Here is a 15,646-nt window from a genome sequence, read left to right as displayed (position 1 = left end):
CCTCTGTTTATCTGCAGAGTTTAGCTAATTTCAGGGCAAACATAACATTTTTAGATCTCAGCCAGGGGTAGGGGGTGGGATCCAGTCGGGGACAGTGTTCCCTCTAAGCTGAGTTAGTGTGAGCCAGCTCACAGTTTTTTAGCCTCCAGCTCACAGGTTTTTGTCTTCACTCAGGAAGGATGGCTCCTCCAGAGGAAACTCATTCATGCACTAGCCAAATGGCTTACTCACAACTTTAATGCCAGTGGCTAATGAAGTAGCATTTTTGCTCACAAGACTCCACAGCTTAGAGGGAGCATTGGTTGGGGGAGGCGGGAAAGCTGCCGGTATAGGAAGAGTTCCGTACCCCTGTGCCTGGGAATATTGTCAAAGGATTCCCCTTCCAGGAAAGCATCACGCTTTAAAAACAGGAAAGAAATGAACCTCCGTCTCCCCGTGTCGCTTCTCAAAAACCCCGCAGAGATTCTGTATCCCGCCGAGCCCTTTGCCGCTCTCTCGAGGGCAGGGGAGTCACACCGGAGCTCTCCCCCGTCTCCTCTCGCTCGCTCGGCTAGCTGACGAAATTTCGGTTGCAATCAGTCGGTCTAGGTGAAGTTTCGGCTGCCACCCCTTCCATGCCCAGCCGCGCGGCCTCTTTGCACGTGACCGCGCACGAGTCTCCGCTCGCCGCCCGCCACGTCTGGTGCCCTGCGGCCCACCTGGCCAGGGGCCATGGTTCCTCCGTGACCCCTCTTCCCTATGAGTAAAACGAGAGCAGATAAGACTGCCGCGGTACCCAGCGGCGAAACAGCTTGTTCTCAGCCGCCCGGAGCCGTGGGCAGGGAGCCAGGAGACAGAAATGGAACAGGCTGTACCCTTAATGGGACCAGCGGAGTGGGGAGGGACGGTGGAAGCATGCCGTGGGAGGCATGGGGAGCTGAAAGTCCCGCTTGTTCTTCGCCAGGAGTGAACCGGCGGGAGCGCACAGGGCATGCGGCGGCGGCGGAAGAAGCCGAGGGGCAGGAGATGGTACAGGTGAGGGCCACGGTGCTTTTGGCACGTGAGGGGAGACGGAAGGCTGTCTGCGGCTGGATGCGGGCTAGGGGGGGTGAAAGTTTCTGGACGGGACACAGTGGCGTTTGTGCGCGTGATCTGTTTATGCAGCGTTCTTTCATGCTACGGGGCACGCGTTCCGATTCCAGGGTTGCGGCATTGCAGGGCTCTCTGCAGCCTTGCTTTTGTGGGGAACAGTGTGACGAGTTGTGTGGGGACTCCCTTGTGAGGCGGCAGTGGCCTTCCAGGGACCCGCGGCTCACGTTTTATGGCACTCCCTGCGTTCGGGGTGCGCACGCTTGCAACGGGGATCTTGCGGAGTAGTACGGGCATCCGTTTGATGGGGCCAGTTCTCTCTCTTCAAGATCCTGTGGAACTTCGGGGTTGCTTGTTTGTGTGGGTTCTAGGGCAAATCTGTAGTGTGCTGCATCGGGGGGTCAAGCCCCTGTCTTCTCTTTGGCTGTTTCTTTTTGATCCGTGGCATCTGTAAAGAAACGACTCAGAGGGGTTCTCTGGGGTGACTGAGCCCTGGGAACTCACTGGATTTGTGGAATGTCAGCCCAGAGGATGGAGCTTTGGAAGGCTAGGGTGTCTGGAATAGCTAGATCAAAACAGGGGACACGCGAGAACCCGGTTCTGGAACCGGAGAGGGCAATTGATTTAGGGGTCGAGCCCCTCTTTTCTCTTTGCCTGTGTCTTTTTCATCCATGACATCTGTAAAGAAATGGTTCAGTGGGGTTCCCAGCGCAGAGGATAGAGCTTTGGGAGGTTAGGGTGTCTGGAATAGTTCGAGCAAAACGGGGGACTTGCGAGAACCGGGTTCTGGACCCGGAGAGGGCAATTGATCTGGAAGGAAATGCTGCGGGAAGAGCTGAGATAGACTTACTCCACCTAAATAGTGCAGGATCAGGCAAAACGTTTGGGGTGCAGGAAAGAGATTAGAATTGGGGTATCTTTATGAAGACGGGAGTGAGGGGCGGATACCGGGGGGCTAGAATTGACCGGCATGCTCAATCGAAATAGTTGGAATCCAAATACTGGGATATAGCTTTTGACTGTGGCAAGGAACCTACTATCCTCGTGGGCTCTTCTCACCGCAACCTCTAATCCATCTGCACCTCTTCCTTGCTCTACGTGGGTTTCTTTCTTCCTGTATGGGATTTCCCTGCAATCGTCTTGGAAGAAAAGTCCGAGATGTTCATTTCATTTTTTTTAAAGAACGGGTTTCTAGGCGGGACTTCTGTTTTTGTGGGCCCGTTGCGGGAAGACCCGGGGTGGGGCAGAGCGTTCGCCATGTATCAGCCTGTCGGGAGACGCTCTGTTCTGTAAGCGAGCGGGGCGTGTGTGCTTCTCTGGTGTAACGATTGTGTTTTCCAGTTGTGGAAAGAGCGTACGTTGGTTGTGGGGGTGCGTCTTGAGGGAGGGATACGCAGTTGCGGAAAGGGCGCGTTTAGTGTTAAGTGCGTGGCTAAGATGCGTAGCTCTTGGTGGAGATTGCTTGTGCAGTTTTTGTACACCGTTGGAGCCAGTGTGTATTTGGGGCCGGATCCAGGGGGTCAGCCAGGACCAATGTTCCCTCTAAGCTGTGGAGTCTTGTGAGCAAAAATTCTACTTTGTGAGCTGCTGGCATTAAAGCCGTGAGCGAGCAATTTGGCTGCTGCATCCATTAGTTTGCCCTGGAGCCCTCCTTCCTGAGCTAAGGCAAAAACGTGTGAGCTGGAGGCTAAAAAACGGTGAGCTAGCTCACACTATCTTAGCTTAGAGGGAACTTTGGCCAGGATTGTGAACTTTTGGCACGGAGCACCTGAGGAGGTTGGAGGCCGCACGAGAGCACAAATGGCTTGTGAACCCCACCTCTTCCTGGTTAAATTCATGGAGCCGGCACTGAGTGCGAAGTCTTGTTTAGAGCCGGGCGGGAAAACCCGGGTTCCTGTTTTGTCACGATAACTTGGCTGGCTGGCCTTGCTCTCTGTCACTTGTTTCTGGCCTACCCTGAAAGATCAGTTTGAGGGTAAAAGGGAGAGAACTCCCAGGATATTGCCCTGATGGAGGGAAAGTAGGGGTGCGTGTGATAGATAGGGCTGTAGATGGGTGTTGTGGGAGAGCGTGTGAACTTGGTTTTGTTTCGTGTGTTTAGCAGCTTCCTTTACCGTCTGCATTTCCAGATGAGTCTCGAGGCAAATCACAGTCCTCCGTGAAGGTGGACAATGTGCCATCGTAATGGGATATTCGGGGTGTGTTTCAGAAACTTTGTGTGTGTGGTTTTACACCTGATAACCTCAAAGAGAAACGAGTGTGGTGCTGTGGTTAGAACGAGGGGCATAAACTGATGCTAAAGGAGGAGGTTTGTCCTCTTGGGCTAAAATCCCAATTTCTCGCCCTACCCTACCTTGCAGGATTGTTTTGAACAGCAAGTGGAAGGAGATGGGGAAACGGTGTATGCTGGCTTGAGCTTTTGAGAAGAACAGGATAAGAAGAAGGGCCCTGCTGGTTCAGACCAGTGGTCCATCTACTCCCGCATCCTGTCTCACACAGTGGCTAACCAGTTCTTCTGGAAGGCCAACAACAGGGCAGAGAGGCCGAGGCCTTCCCCTGATAAGAACATCAGAAGAGTCTTGCTGGATCAGACCAGTGGTCCATCTAGTCTAGCATCCTGCCTCACATGGTGGCCAACCAGCTCCTCTGTATGGCCAAGAACAGGGCATGGGGGCTGAGACCTTCATATGAACTACAGAAGAGCCCTGCTGGATCAGACCAGTGGTCCATCTAGTCTAGCATCCTGCCTCACATGGTGGCCAACCAGCTCCTCTGTATGGCCAACAACAGGGCATGGGGGCTGAGACCTTCATATGAACTACAGAAGAGCCCTGCTGGATCAGACCGAAGTTTTAAAATAATTGCTTAAATTATGACCATGCACTACCTAAAATGTACTGTGGTATGTGTTATACATAAGCATCTATATCTTAAATAGATTTAGATATTTTATTTGTATGGTTATGGCCTCAACAGAGAAACACTATTCACAAGTTATGCAGAAACAATGTTTTGTTAGTGGTGGGCATGAAACTGGCTTGATGTTGCATTCTTCCTTCTTCTCATATGATTGAACTCTTCTGCTTTTCATTACAGTTAACCCAGGTAGAGTTGCCAGATCTAAACTGTGAAATTCCTGGAGATTTTGGGGGTGGAGCCGGGAGGAGGACAGGGTTTGGGCATAGACCTCAGAGGGGTGTAATACCATAGAGTCCATCTTTGAATGCAGCCATTTTCTCCAGTGGAAAAGATCTCTTTTACCTAGAGACCGGTTGTAATTCTGGGAGATCTCCAGCCAGCCCCTGGAGACTGGCAACCCTAGTTAACTCTGATGGCCGAATTCAGGTTCCTGGGTAGGGTTGCCAGGTCCCTTACCTCTGCCAGTGGGGAGCTTTGGGGGCATTCTGGGAGGTGGGGGATGTCACACAATGTCCCCAATGCGGTGGCATCACTCAGAAGTGATGTCATCATGCTGGAAACATCACACAGGGATGCTCTGGAATTTGGGTGAAACTTTATGGGTCTTTTGCCCTCAAAACCATAGAGTTTGTCCAGATACCAGAATGTCCCCCCACACATTTCCAGCATGATGATGGCACACCTGGGTGATGTCATCGTGTCGGGGTGATACTGCTGGTTTTACCGGAAGTGCCCCAAAAATGTCATTTGGGGGTGGGACTTTTCCCCGCCAGCCACCTGGCTGGCAGCAGGGAAGCCCGCTCCAAATTGGGGGACCCCCTGCCTGGACTGGGCAGCTGGGATCCCAGTCCTGAGCTAAACGTCTTCCCCAGGAACTGGGATTATAATCCAGGGTTAAACCATTGTTTAGAAAACTTCTCTGTGGTTTGTGGGGAGAAAGAACTTTCAACCAGTGGATTTAAGGGAGTAACTAAGTTGTCTCCTGCCAACCTAGCAGTTTGAAAGCAAGAAATTGCAAGTAGAGAAATAGGTACCACTTCAGTGGGAAGGTAACAGCGTTCCGTGGGCCTCGGCATCTAGTCATGCCGGGCCACGTGACCACGGAAACGTCTTCGGACAGCGCTGGCTCTTCGGCTTGGAAACGGAGATGAGCACCGCAACCCTAGAGTCGGACTCGACTGGCTTTCGAGCAAGGGAAACCTTTTACCCAGAAACCCGCAACAGCCTTTTTGTCCGCACAGTCGCCCAGAAGCGCCACTGGGCAAGCCCTCCACCTAGTCCCTCCCCACTTTCTAAAAGCGATTGGCGGGCACCAGGAATGGTGTCAGCGGGTGCTGTGGTGCCCAGGGGCGCCATGTTGGGGACCCCCGTCATTGTTCAGGCGATACACTGCTGACCGGATCCCCTTTGGGGGAGCCGCTAACCTCTCAGATCGGGCAGTGTCCGTTCCCAGAGCAGCTCCGTCTCCGAAGGCCGGCTTCAGAAGCGAGGCGCGCTGGCGGCTGGTTTGGTGGGACCCCGGAATGGTTCGGCACAAGATGCCGGATTTGACCCCGTGCGCTCTCTCCTCCCCCGCAGATCCACCACAGAGATCCGGAAGGAGAAGTCGCGGGACGCAGCGCGATGCCGCCGCAGCAAGGAGACGGAAGTGTTCTACCAGCTGGCCCACACCTTGCCCTTCGCCCGGGGGGTCAGCGCCCACCTGGACAAGGCCTCCATCATGCGCCTGACCATCAGCTACCTGAGGATGCACAAGCTGCTGACCTCCGGTAAGGACCCCGCGTGTGCCCCCTTCAGGGTGGGGTGGGGGGTGGGACCGACTTGCAACCAGTGTGCCCCCTAAGCTGAGTCACCCTGAGCCAGCTCACAGTTTTTTTTAGCCTCCAGCTCACAGGTTTTTGTCTCGGCTCAGGAAGGAGGGCTCCAGAGCAAACTAATCTATGCAGGAGTCAACTCGTTCGCTCACGAATTTAATGCCAGTAGCTCACAAAATAGAATTTTTACTCATAAGACTCCACAGCTCAGAGGGAGCATTGCTTGCAACCTCTCTAGTGTGCTGGGAGATGGGTATAAAGTCTGGGGACGCATCTCATCCCCCCCCCCAGACTACGTTCTGGGGTCCAGGGCCAGCTCCAGGGCAGGATGTCTGGGCCCCTTCGCCTCTGCCCCCCAACTGGCATCTCCTTTCCTCCTCTGCCTACTCACCCCTCCCACACGTCCTTTTTGAGAGCCAGTTTGGTGTGGTGGTTAAGAGTGCGGACTCTAATCTGGGAGAACCGGGGTTCGATTCCCCCCTCCTCCACGTCCAGCTGCTGGTGTGACCTTGGGTCAGTCACAAGTTCTCTCAGAGCTGTTCTCTCAGGAGCAGTCCTCGAGAGATCTGTCTCAGCCCCACCTGCCTCCCAGGGTGTCTGCTGTGGGGAGGGGAAGGGAAAGGAGATTGTGAGCCGCTCTGAGACTCCTGTGGGTAGTGAAGGGCGGGGTATAAATCCAATCTCCTCCTCCTCCTCTTCTTCTTCTTCCTTTGTTATTCTCCAGTGCTCTGTGCATACAGTGGTCTTAGCCAGAAGTCCCCAGCTTTTTCCAGCCCATGGGCACCTTTGGCGTTCTGCCACAGCTCCCCTTTGATCACACGGTGAAGATCTTCGTGCACCGATGGCAGCTTCTGCCAAAGCAATGTATTTTTTAAAAAAGAAACCTCCACAGCCAATCAAACTCCCAAAAGCCCATCAGAATCCTTGGTGGGCAGAAGCTCCACCTGGCCCTGCCTACTTTCTAAAAACACTAGGCGGGCACCAGGAAAGGTGCCAGATGGCGCCCACGGGCACCGCGTTGGGGACGCCTGCTCGAAGCAGGCTCCTTGTTGCGGGAGGGAGCCTTTCTTTCAGGGAATTCTGGGAAAGCAGGATGAGGCCTGCGTTCATCCGGACGCAGTCTCGGGGGTCAGGGCGTTCTTTGGATCGGGGGGTTGCGGATCCGTCCAGGGGCGCGCTTCGCCGATCGGTGAACAGTCCTGCTCCCCGCCCCTACTCTCTCCTGTGTCTTTGTTGCAGGGGACTGGAAGAACGAAGTGGAAGCGGAGGAGCAGGTGGACGCCTATTACCTGAAGGCCCTGGACGGCTTCCTCATGGTCCTGACAGAGGAAGGTGACATGATCTACCTCTCCGAGAATGTCAACAAGCACCTGGGCCTCAGCCAGGTGAGGGGGCTGCTTTCGGGCTGCCCGGCAGCGTTGGGAGGCAAGCAGGGCACCGCTCAGGGTGGATGACTGAGCCTGGTTCTTTCATTGTTCTGCCAGACCGGTGGGGAATGTGTGGCTGGGGCAGGCAGCAGAGGGGACGCCGGATCTGCCACGGCTGGAGAAGCAGGATCTGAACTCGCAGCAGCAGCAGCAGCACAGGGGCCGTGTGCCTAGCGGTGTGGGAGTTGCTGGGCTGGAGCATCGGGTCCGTGCCACCAGCACTTCTGCTGGCTTTGTACAGAGGCTTCCTATCTTACCGCTCCTCAGAAGAGCCCTGCTGGGTCAGAGCAGGGAGGGTCCATTCAGTCCAGCATCCGGTCTCACACAGGGGCCAACTGGTTCTTCTGGAGGGCCAGCAACAGGGCAGGGAGGCCGAGGCCTTCCCCTGAGAAGAACATCAGAAGAGCCCTGCTGGGTCAGACCAGTGAGGGTCCATCCAGTCCAGCCTCCTGTCTCACACAGGGGCCAGCCAGTTCCTCTGGAGGGCCAACAGCAGGGCAGGGAGGCCGAGGCCTTCCCCTGAGAAGAACATCAGGAGAGCCCTGCTGGGTCAGACCAGTGAGGGTCCATCCAGTCCAGCATCCCATCTCACACAGGGGCCAACCAGTTTCTCTGGAGGGCCAACAACAGGGCAGGGAGGCCGAGGCCTTCCCCTGATAAGAACATCAGAAGAGCCCTGCTGGGTCAGACCAGTGAGGGTCCATCCAGTCCAGCCTCCTGTCTCACACAGTAGCCAGCCAGTTCCTCTGGAGGGCCAACAACAGGGCAGGGAGGCCGAGGCCTTCCCCTGAGAAGAACATCAGGAGAGCCCTGCTGGGTCAGACCAGTGAAGGTCCATCTAATCCAGCATCCTGTCTCACACAGAGGCCAGCCAGTTCCCCTGGAGGGCCAACAATGGGGCAGAGAGGCCGAGGCCTTCCCCTGATAAGGACATCAGAAGAACCCTGCTGGGTCAGACCAGTGAAGGTCCATCTAATCCAGCATCCTGTCTCACACTCACACAGGGGCCAGCCAGTTCCTCTGGAGGGCCAACAATGGGGCAGAGAGGCCGAGGCCTTCCCCTGATAAGAGCATCAGAAGAACCCTGCTGGATCAGACCAGTGAGGGTCCATCCAGTCCAGCATCCTGTCTCACACAGCGGCCAGCCAGCTCCTCTGGAGGGCCAACAACAGGGCAGAGAGAGACGAGGCCTTCAGAAGAACATCAGAAGAACCCTGCTAGGTCAGACCAGTGGTCATAAGAACATAAGAGACCCCAATGTTGGATCAGGCCAAAGGCCCATCCAGTCCAACACTCTGTATTACACAGTGGCCAGAAATACCACTGCCATCAGGAGGTCCAACAGTGGGGCCAGGACATTAGAAGCCCTCCCACTGTTGACCCCCCCCAAGCACCAAGATGACAGAGCATCACTTGCCCCAGAGTCCCTATCTATACCTTGTGGCTAATAGCCACTGATGGACCTTTGCTCCATATGTTTATCTAGTCCAGCATCCTGTCTCACACAGTAGCCAGCCAGTTCCTCTGGAGGACCAATAGACAGGGCAGAGAGGCCGAGGCCTTCCCCTGAGGTTGCCCCCTGGCACTGGGATTCAGAGGCTGACTCTCTCTGAATGTGGAGGTTCCATTTAGCCACCATGGCTCGTAGCCCCTGGTAGACTTGTCCTCCATGGATCTGTGTAATCCTCTTTTCAAGCTGTTTATTCTTGCAGCCATCACTGCATCATCTGGCAGTGAGTTCCACATTTTATTCACTCTCTGTGTAAAGTAGTGTTTCCTTTTGTCCATTCTGAACCTCCTGCCCGTCAGCTTCATCGGATGCCCTGGAATTCTAGCATTTTGGGAAAGGGAGAAAAAGTGGTCTCTATCAGCTCTCTTCACCCAATGCATAATTTTATAAACCTCTATCATATCCTCCCTGAATCGTCTCTTTTCTGAACTAAACTCCAAGGAGCTTAGGTAGGTGTATAGTCTTGTCCATTGTTCCCTCTAAGCTGAGTTAGTGTGAGCTAGCTCACAGTGTCTTAGCCTCCGGCTCACACATTTTTGTCTCCGCTCAGGAAGGAGGGCTCCAGAGCAAACCAATTCATGCAGCAGCCCAATCGCTCGCTCACCACTTGAATGCCAGCAGCTCACAAAGTAGAATTTCCACTCACAAGACTCCACAGCTTGGAGGGAGCATTAAGTTGTGCCCCTATTCATTTTGTCCGCATAGCAACCCTGCGAGGTTGGGTTATTTGGCTTGAGTGAGAAAGACCAGCCCAAGATCCACTCCGTGAGGAGGATCCGAAACCAGGTTTGCCCATTTCTAGTCCATCAATTCTACCCCATTCTGCAACACTGACCTTCGAGTGCGGGACAGGATTTGGGAACTTGATATGCAACGAAACTGGTCTCTTGCAATCTCAGTGTTCTATAAACTCTGGAGAGCCAGTTTGGTGTAGTGGTTAGGGGTGCAGACTCTAATCTGGGAGAATCGGGTTCGATTCCCCACTCCTCCACCACACGAAGGTGACCTTGGGCCAGTCACGGTTCCCTTAGAACTCTCAGCCCCACCTACCTGAGAGCCAGTTTGGTGTAGTGGTTAGGGGTGCAGACTCTAATCTGGGAGAATCGGGTTCGATTCCCCACTCCTCCACCACACGAAGGTGACCTTGGGCCAGTCACGGTTCCCTTAGAACTCTCAGCCCCACCTACCTGAGAGCCAGTTTGGTGTAGTGGTTAGGGGTGCAGACTCTAATCTGGGAGAATCGGGTTCGATTCCCCACTCCTCCACGTGCAGCTGCTGGCGTGACCTTGGGTCAGTTACAAGTTCTCTCATAGCTGTTCTGTCACGGGCAGTCCTCGAGGGGGCTCTCTCAGCCCCACTTACCTCACAGGGTGTGGGGAGGGGAAGGGACTATAAGCAGTGTTCCCTCTAAGCTGAGTTAGTGTGAGCTAGCTCACAGTTTTTTAGCCTCCAGCTCACACATTTTTGTCTTAGCTCAGGAAGGAGGGCTTCAGAGCAAACTAATTTATGCAGTTACCAACTCTCTTGCTCACAATTTTAATGCCAGTAGCTCACAAAGTAGAATTTTTGCTCACAAGACTACACAGCTTAGAGGGAGCATTGAGTATAAGCCACCTGAACTCCTTCCGGTAGTGAAGGGTGGGGTATAAATCCAATCTCCTCTTCTTCTTCTCTTCTCTGTGAAGAAAGGCTGAAGAGTCTGGGACTTTTCAGTTTGGGAAAGAGACAACGAAGGAGGGACGTGATAGAGGTTTATAACATCATGCACGGGATGGAGAGAGTTGAGAAAGAGAACTTTTTCTCTGTCTCCCCAATGTCTAGAACTCTAGGGTATCCAATAAAGCTGGTGGGCGGTAGTGTCAGGACGGACAAAAAGGGAATACTTCTTTACACGACAAGTGATTGCGACGTGGAATTCGCCGTCGGGAGATGTATTGATGGTCACAGGGCTCTTTTTGTAGCAGGAACTCCTCTGCATATTAGGCGACACCCCCTAATGTAGCCAATACCCCAAGAGCTTACAGAGCTCTTCTTACAGGGGCTACGGTAAGCTCTTGGAGGACTGGCTACATTAGGGGTGTTTCACCTAATATGCAAAAGAGTTCCTGCTACTAAAAGAGCCATGGCTCACGGGCATAGATGGCTTTAAAAGGGGATTAGATCGATCCATCAGGCGGATAAGTATACTAGCTGTGGTGGCTGAGGGGAACCTCCACATTCAGAGGCCCTAATCCTCTGAATCCCAGAGCCAGGAGGCAACCTCAGGGGAAGGCCTCGGCCTCTCTGCCCTGTTGTTGTTGGCCCTCCAGAGGAACTTGTTGGCCACTGTGTAAGTCAGTATGCTGGACTAGATGGACCCTCACTGGTCTGATCCAGCAGAGCTCTTCTGGTGTTCTTATGTAGGCCTCAGCCTCTCTGCCCCAGAGGATCTGGTTGGCCACTGTGTGAGACAGGATACTGGACTAGGTGGACCACTGGTCTGATCCAGCAGGGCTCTTCTGATGTTCTTATGAAGGCCTCGGCCTCTCTCCCTTGTTGTTGGACCTCCCGAGGAACTAGTTGGACAACGTGTGAGACAGGAGGCTGGACTAGATGGACCCTCCCTGGTCTGATCCAGCAGGGCTCTTCTGATGTTCCTGTCAGGGGAAGGCCTCGACCTCTGTGCCCTGTTTGTTGGACCTCCAGGGGAACTGGTTGGCCACTGTGTAAGTCAGTATGCTGGACTAGATGGACCGTCACTGGTCTGACCCAGCAGGGCTCTGCTGATGTTCTTTTGAAGGCTTGACCTCTCTGCCCTGCTGCTGGTCCTCCAGAGGAACTGGCTGGCCACTGCATGAGGCAGGATGCTGGACTGGATGGACTTGTGGTCTGATCCAGCAGGGCTCTTCTTAGGGTCTTAGGAAGGCCTCGGCCTCTCTGCCCTGTTGTTGGACCTCCCAAGGAACTGGTTGGCCCCTGTGTAAGTCAGTATGCTGGACTAGATGGGCCCTCACTGGTCTGACCCAGCAGGGCTCTTCTGATGTTCTTATGAAGGCCTCGGCCTCTGCCCTGTTGTTGGCCCTCCAGAGGAACTGGCTGGCCACTTGTGTGAGACAGGATGCTAGTCAAGATGGACCACTGGTCTGATCCACCAGGGCTCTTCTGACGCTCTTAGAGGGGCTTGGCTTTCTTTTCTGTGCTCATTATTCCTGAGCATTGGGAACTTTTCCAGATTTAAAATAAAAATACAAAAAGTTCTTTCAACCTTGTTCAACAATGCCGGCATTTTTCTCTGTACGTTTCAGAGAGACTTATTAATTCCACACACACACACACCCCAACAGCAAATAGATTTCTTAATTGACATTTTCTGTTCTGCTGGAGAATTTAAAACACGACGGCCACCATTTATTTACTTTTTGGAACTATAATCCTTCCCTCCAAGGAAAATTGCCTTAGCAGGGCCGAGGTTTAAATGCTCCAATTCACCCATCAAAATTCACCAAAGCCTCATTTTTCCCTTCGAAAACAGAGTAATTATATTTGCTTCCAGCATGTCGACTTGAGTGTTTCTGCCAAATAGTCTCCCTTTATTTCATTTTATTTTTGTCTTCCCTTTTGTAATCGAAAGGCATTCTTTTCTGCTGCCTATCAAAGGCCTTCGGAGGACGTTTTTCTTCCCCAATATGTATGTGACTCTCGGCTTTCGAGTTCTTAATGACAATACGTGGGAAGACGGGAAAGGGAACACAAGGGGGGGGGGTGTTGCGATTCCCGATTGGCCGTCTCCGAGGATGCCCCAGCCAATCGGCTCGCTCTTGGCAGAGATGGTCTCCCGCACGCACATGTTCCTCGCATGTGGCGTCATGTTTCATGGGAAGGGCGCACTGCCTCCGACCTCCCCACTCCCCCCCCCCTCGATTCTTATTTTCCCTTTTCCTCCCACTAGCTGGAGCTCATTGGCCACAGCGTCTTTGATTTCATTCATCCCTGCGATCAGGAAGAACTGCAAGATGTACTGAGCCCCAGGCAGGGTGAGTTCCGCACGCAGCCGGTATTTGCAGGCGCCCCCCCCCCCATCTGCGGGACTAATAACAGACTCGTCAGCGTGGGGCCTCCCCTTTGTATGCAGGCAGTTACCGTACACGCCGTCTAGAGCGCTGCAATAATGCGTATCTTATTTCTAAAACGGGGTTCTTTGATTTCTAGAATGACATAAATACGCTAGATTGTAGTCTAGTGGTTGCAGTCTAGGCTTGGCCCCCCCCTCCGAAGCGCCTGAGCCGGTAAAGTGTAATCACCCCCCCGAAGCTTGAATCTTGGGGAGATTGGGTTGCCAGCCTCCAGGTGGGGCCTGGCTCTCTGAGCCCCGCCTACCTCACAGGCAATGTTCCCTCTAAGCTGTGGAGTCTTGTGAGCAAAAATTCCACAGTGTGAGCTTCTGGCATTAAACTGGTGAGCGAGCAGTTTGGCTGCGGCATAAATTAGTTTGCTCTGGAGCCCTCCTTCCTGAGCGGAGCCAAAAAGGGGTGAGCCGGAGGCTAAAAAACTGTGAGCTGGCTCACACTAACTCAGCTTAGAAGGAACACTGATTACAACTGGTCTCCAGCCGACAGAGGTCAGCTCCCCTGGGGGAAAGGGCTGCTTTGAAGGGTGGACTCTGTGTCACTGGACCACGCGGAGGCCCCTCCGACGTGGCAGCCCTATTCAGACACCTTCAGGACTAGCAACGTGGATGTTTTTTTTTAAGTAAAGAAAGCGAAAATGAAATCTGCCACATGCTGAACTCGACACACACAGCCCCCCCAGCTGGGCAAACAGATCCCCCCCCCCGGGGTCAGGAAAGTGGCACAGGAAAAGATGTTGGGTTGCCAGCCTCCAGGTGGGGCCTGGAGATTTTCCGGAATTACAACTGGTCTCCGGCCGACAGAGATCAGCTCCCCTGGGGGAAAGGGCTGCTTTGAAGGGTGGACTCTACGGCACTGTGGTACGCTGAGGCCCCTCCCCTCCCCCAACCCCGCCCCCGCTCCACCCCCAAAGTCTCCAGGTATTTCCCAACCCAGACCCGGCAATCCTATTCAGACACCTTCAGGACTAGCAACATGGATTTTTTAAAAAATAAAGAAAAGAAAGCAGAAATGAAATCTCTGCCTCTGAGTGTCCATCCCGCGCCCCGTCCAATCGCTGTCTTCAGTCTTAAAGCATCTTCGTCATGCTACATGGTTTGTTGTCCAGCCTCTGTCCATAAGTTTGAAATCTAGCTTCCTTTCCAATGTATTTGATAAAGTGTGCCTTGCACACGAAATCTCATGCCTTGAATAAACCTTTGTTGGTCTTAAAGGTGCCCCGCTGGACTCTAAATCTGTTCTGCTGTTTCAGACTGACACGGCAACCCACCTAGAACTGTCTTGTTCCTAGAATGGCTTCCCAGAACACCTGCAGGATGTCCCCCCGCCCTTCTTAAAACCTCACCTTGCCTCGACCGCAATTGTATAATCCTTGCAGTCCAGGGATGCCAGCCTCTAGGTTGGACCTGGAGACCCCCTGGAATTACAGCTCATCTCCAGACAACAGAGATCAGGGGAGGGGCCATGGCTCAGTAGTAGAGCCTCTGCTTGGCATGCAGAAGATCCCAGGTTCAATCCCCGGCATCTCCGTTTAAAAGGGCCTGGCAGGAGGTGGTGGGAAAGACCCCAGCCTGAGAGCCTGGAGAGCCATGAAGAGGGGCTGTAGCTCAGTGGTAGAGCTTTGGAGGGTGAACTCTGTGATCCACTGAGGTCCCTGTCCTCCCCAGGCTCCCCGTTTTCTCCTCCCTGCATCGGCAGAGAGTTTGTTTGCGGGCGACTGGCCCGAGATCACCCTGTGAGCTCCGTGGCTGAGTGAGGACTCAAACTCAGGTCTCCCCTACCTGGCTCAGCTATCCAGTCGCTGCACTGCGTGAGCTCCATGACCTCCAGATGGGGCCTGGGAATCCTCCGGAATTGCTGCCAATTTCCAGACGACAGAGATCCGTTCCTCTGGAGAAAATGGCTGCTTTGGAGGGTCACCCCCAAATCTCCAGAAGTTTCCCAACCTGGATCTGGCAACCCTAACCCCCCCCCCCAATTCCCACGAGGACCTGGAAACTGTAGGTCAAACCAAGCCTCCATAGCGTGTGACGTAGTTGCAGCCGCTTATAGTATTCTCGTCTCAGTGTAACGAAGCTGTCTTCTAGAGAATCGGCCCGTTAGTTTATTTGTTCTGCTGGGTCCGGGTCAGAGAAAGGTTCCCCTTCCTAGCATCTGCTCCCCAAAATGGCTTGACCTGCCTGTCTCATTATAACCTCCAGGAAGACCTACGTGGTCCCTCTCCTCCTCCGTTTTCTTCTCCCTGCATCGGCAGAGAGTTTGTTTGCGGGTGACTGGCCCGAGATCACCCTGTGCGCTTCGTGGCTGAGTGAGGACTCGAACTCAGGTCTCCCCTATCCCAGCTCAGTTCTCCAATCGCTGCATCGCGTGAGCTCCGTTACCTCCAGATGGGGCCTGGGGATCCTCCGGAATTGCTGCCAATTTCCAGACGACAGAGATCAGTTCCCCTGGAGGAAATGGCTGCTTTGGAGGGTGGACTCTGTGGCGTTACGCCCTGTTGGGCCCCCTTTCCTTCCACAAACCCTGCCCTCCCCAGATCTCCAGGAATTTCTGCCAGGGAGTCCGGGATCCTCCATATTTTTCCTCTCTGTTGTCTCTGTGTCAAAAATCAAGATGTGTAATCCCCTTGGGGCAGGGGTCTGTTTTTGTCTGTTTGGTCCGTTAAAAGTTCCCCCCGAGACGAAGACGAACCAACTACTCTCCGTCAATGTTCCCTCTAAGCTGTGGAGTCTTGTGAGCAAAAATTCTACTTTTTAAAAATATATATATTTTTTATTAATTTTTTTTATTTGTTTATTTTTT

The 15,646-nt window shown here is 53.6% G+C and overlaps 1 protein-coding gene across 1 annotated transcript in view; it reads left to right on the top strand.

Annotated features, from left to right (window-relative positions):
* The first annotated feature begins 951 nt into the window (after positions 1 to 951).
* The window catches only part of HIF3A (hypoxia inducible factor 3, alpha subunit), a 37,994-nt gene continuing 23,299 nt past the window's right edge, over positions 952 to 15,646 (top strand). The window contains exons 1-4 of the mRNA XM_015419679.1: positions 952 to 1,014; positions 5,566 to 5,773; positions 7,052 to 7,186; positions 12,667 to 12,751. Coding sequence (XP_015275165.1) covers positions 971 to 1,014; positions 5,566 to 5,773; positions 7,052 to 7,186; positions 12,667 to 12,751 — 472 coding nt within the window. The 5' untranslated portion in view covers positions 952 to 970. The remainder of the gene's footprint in view (positions 1,015 to 5,565; positions 5,774 to 7,051; positions 7,187 to 12,666; positions 12,752 to 15,646) is intronic.

The sequence above is a fragment of the Gekko japonicus genome, unplaced genomic scaffold, assembly GCF_001447785.1.
Source record: "Gekko japonicus isolate JY-2015 unplaced genomic scaffold, Gekko_japonicus_V1.1 scaffold1436, whole genome shotgun sequence".
NCBI lineage: Eukaryota > Metazoa > Chordata > Lepidosauria > Squamata > Gekkonidae > Gekko > Gekko japonicus.
This window is presented reverse-complemented; position numbering and strand designations above follow the sequence as displayed.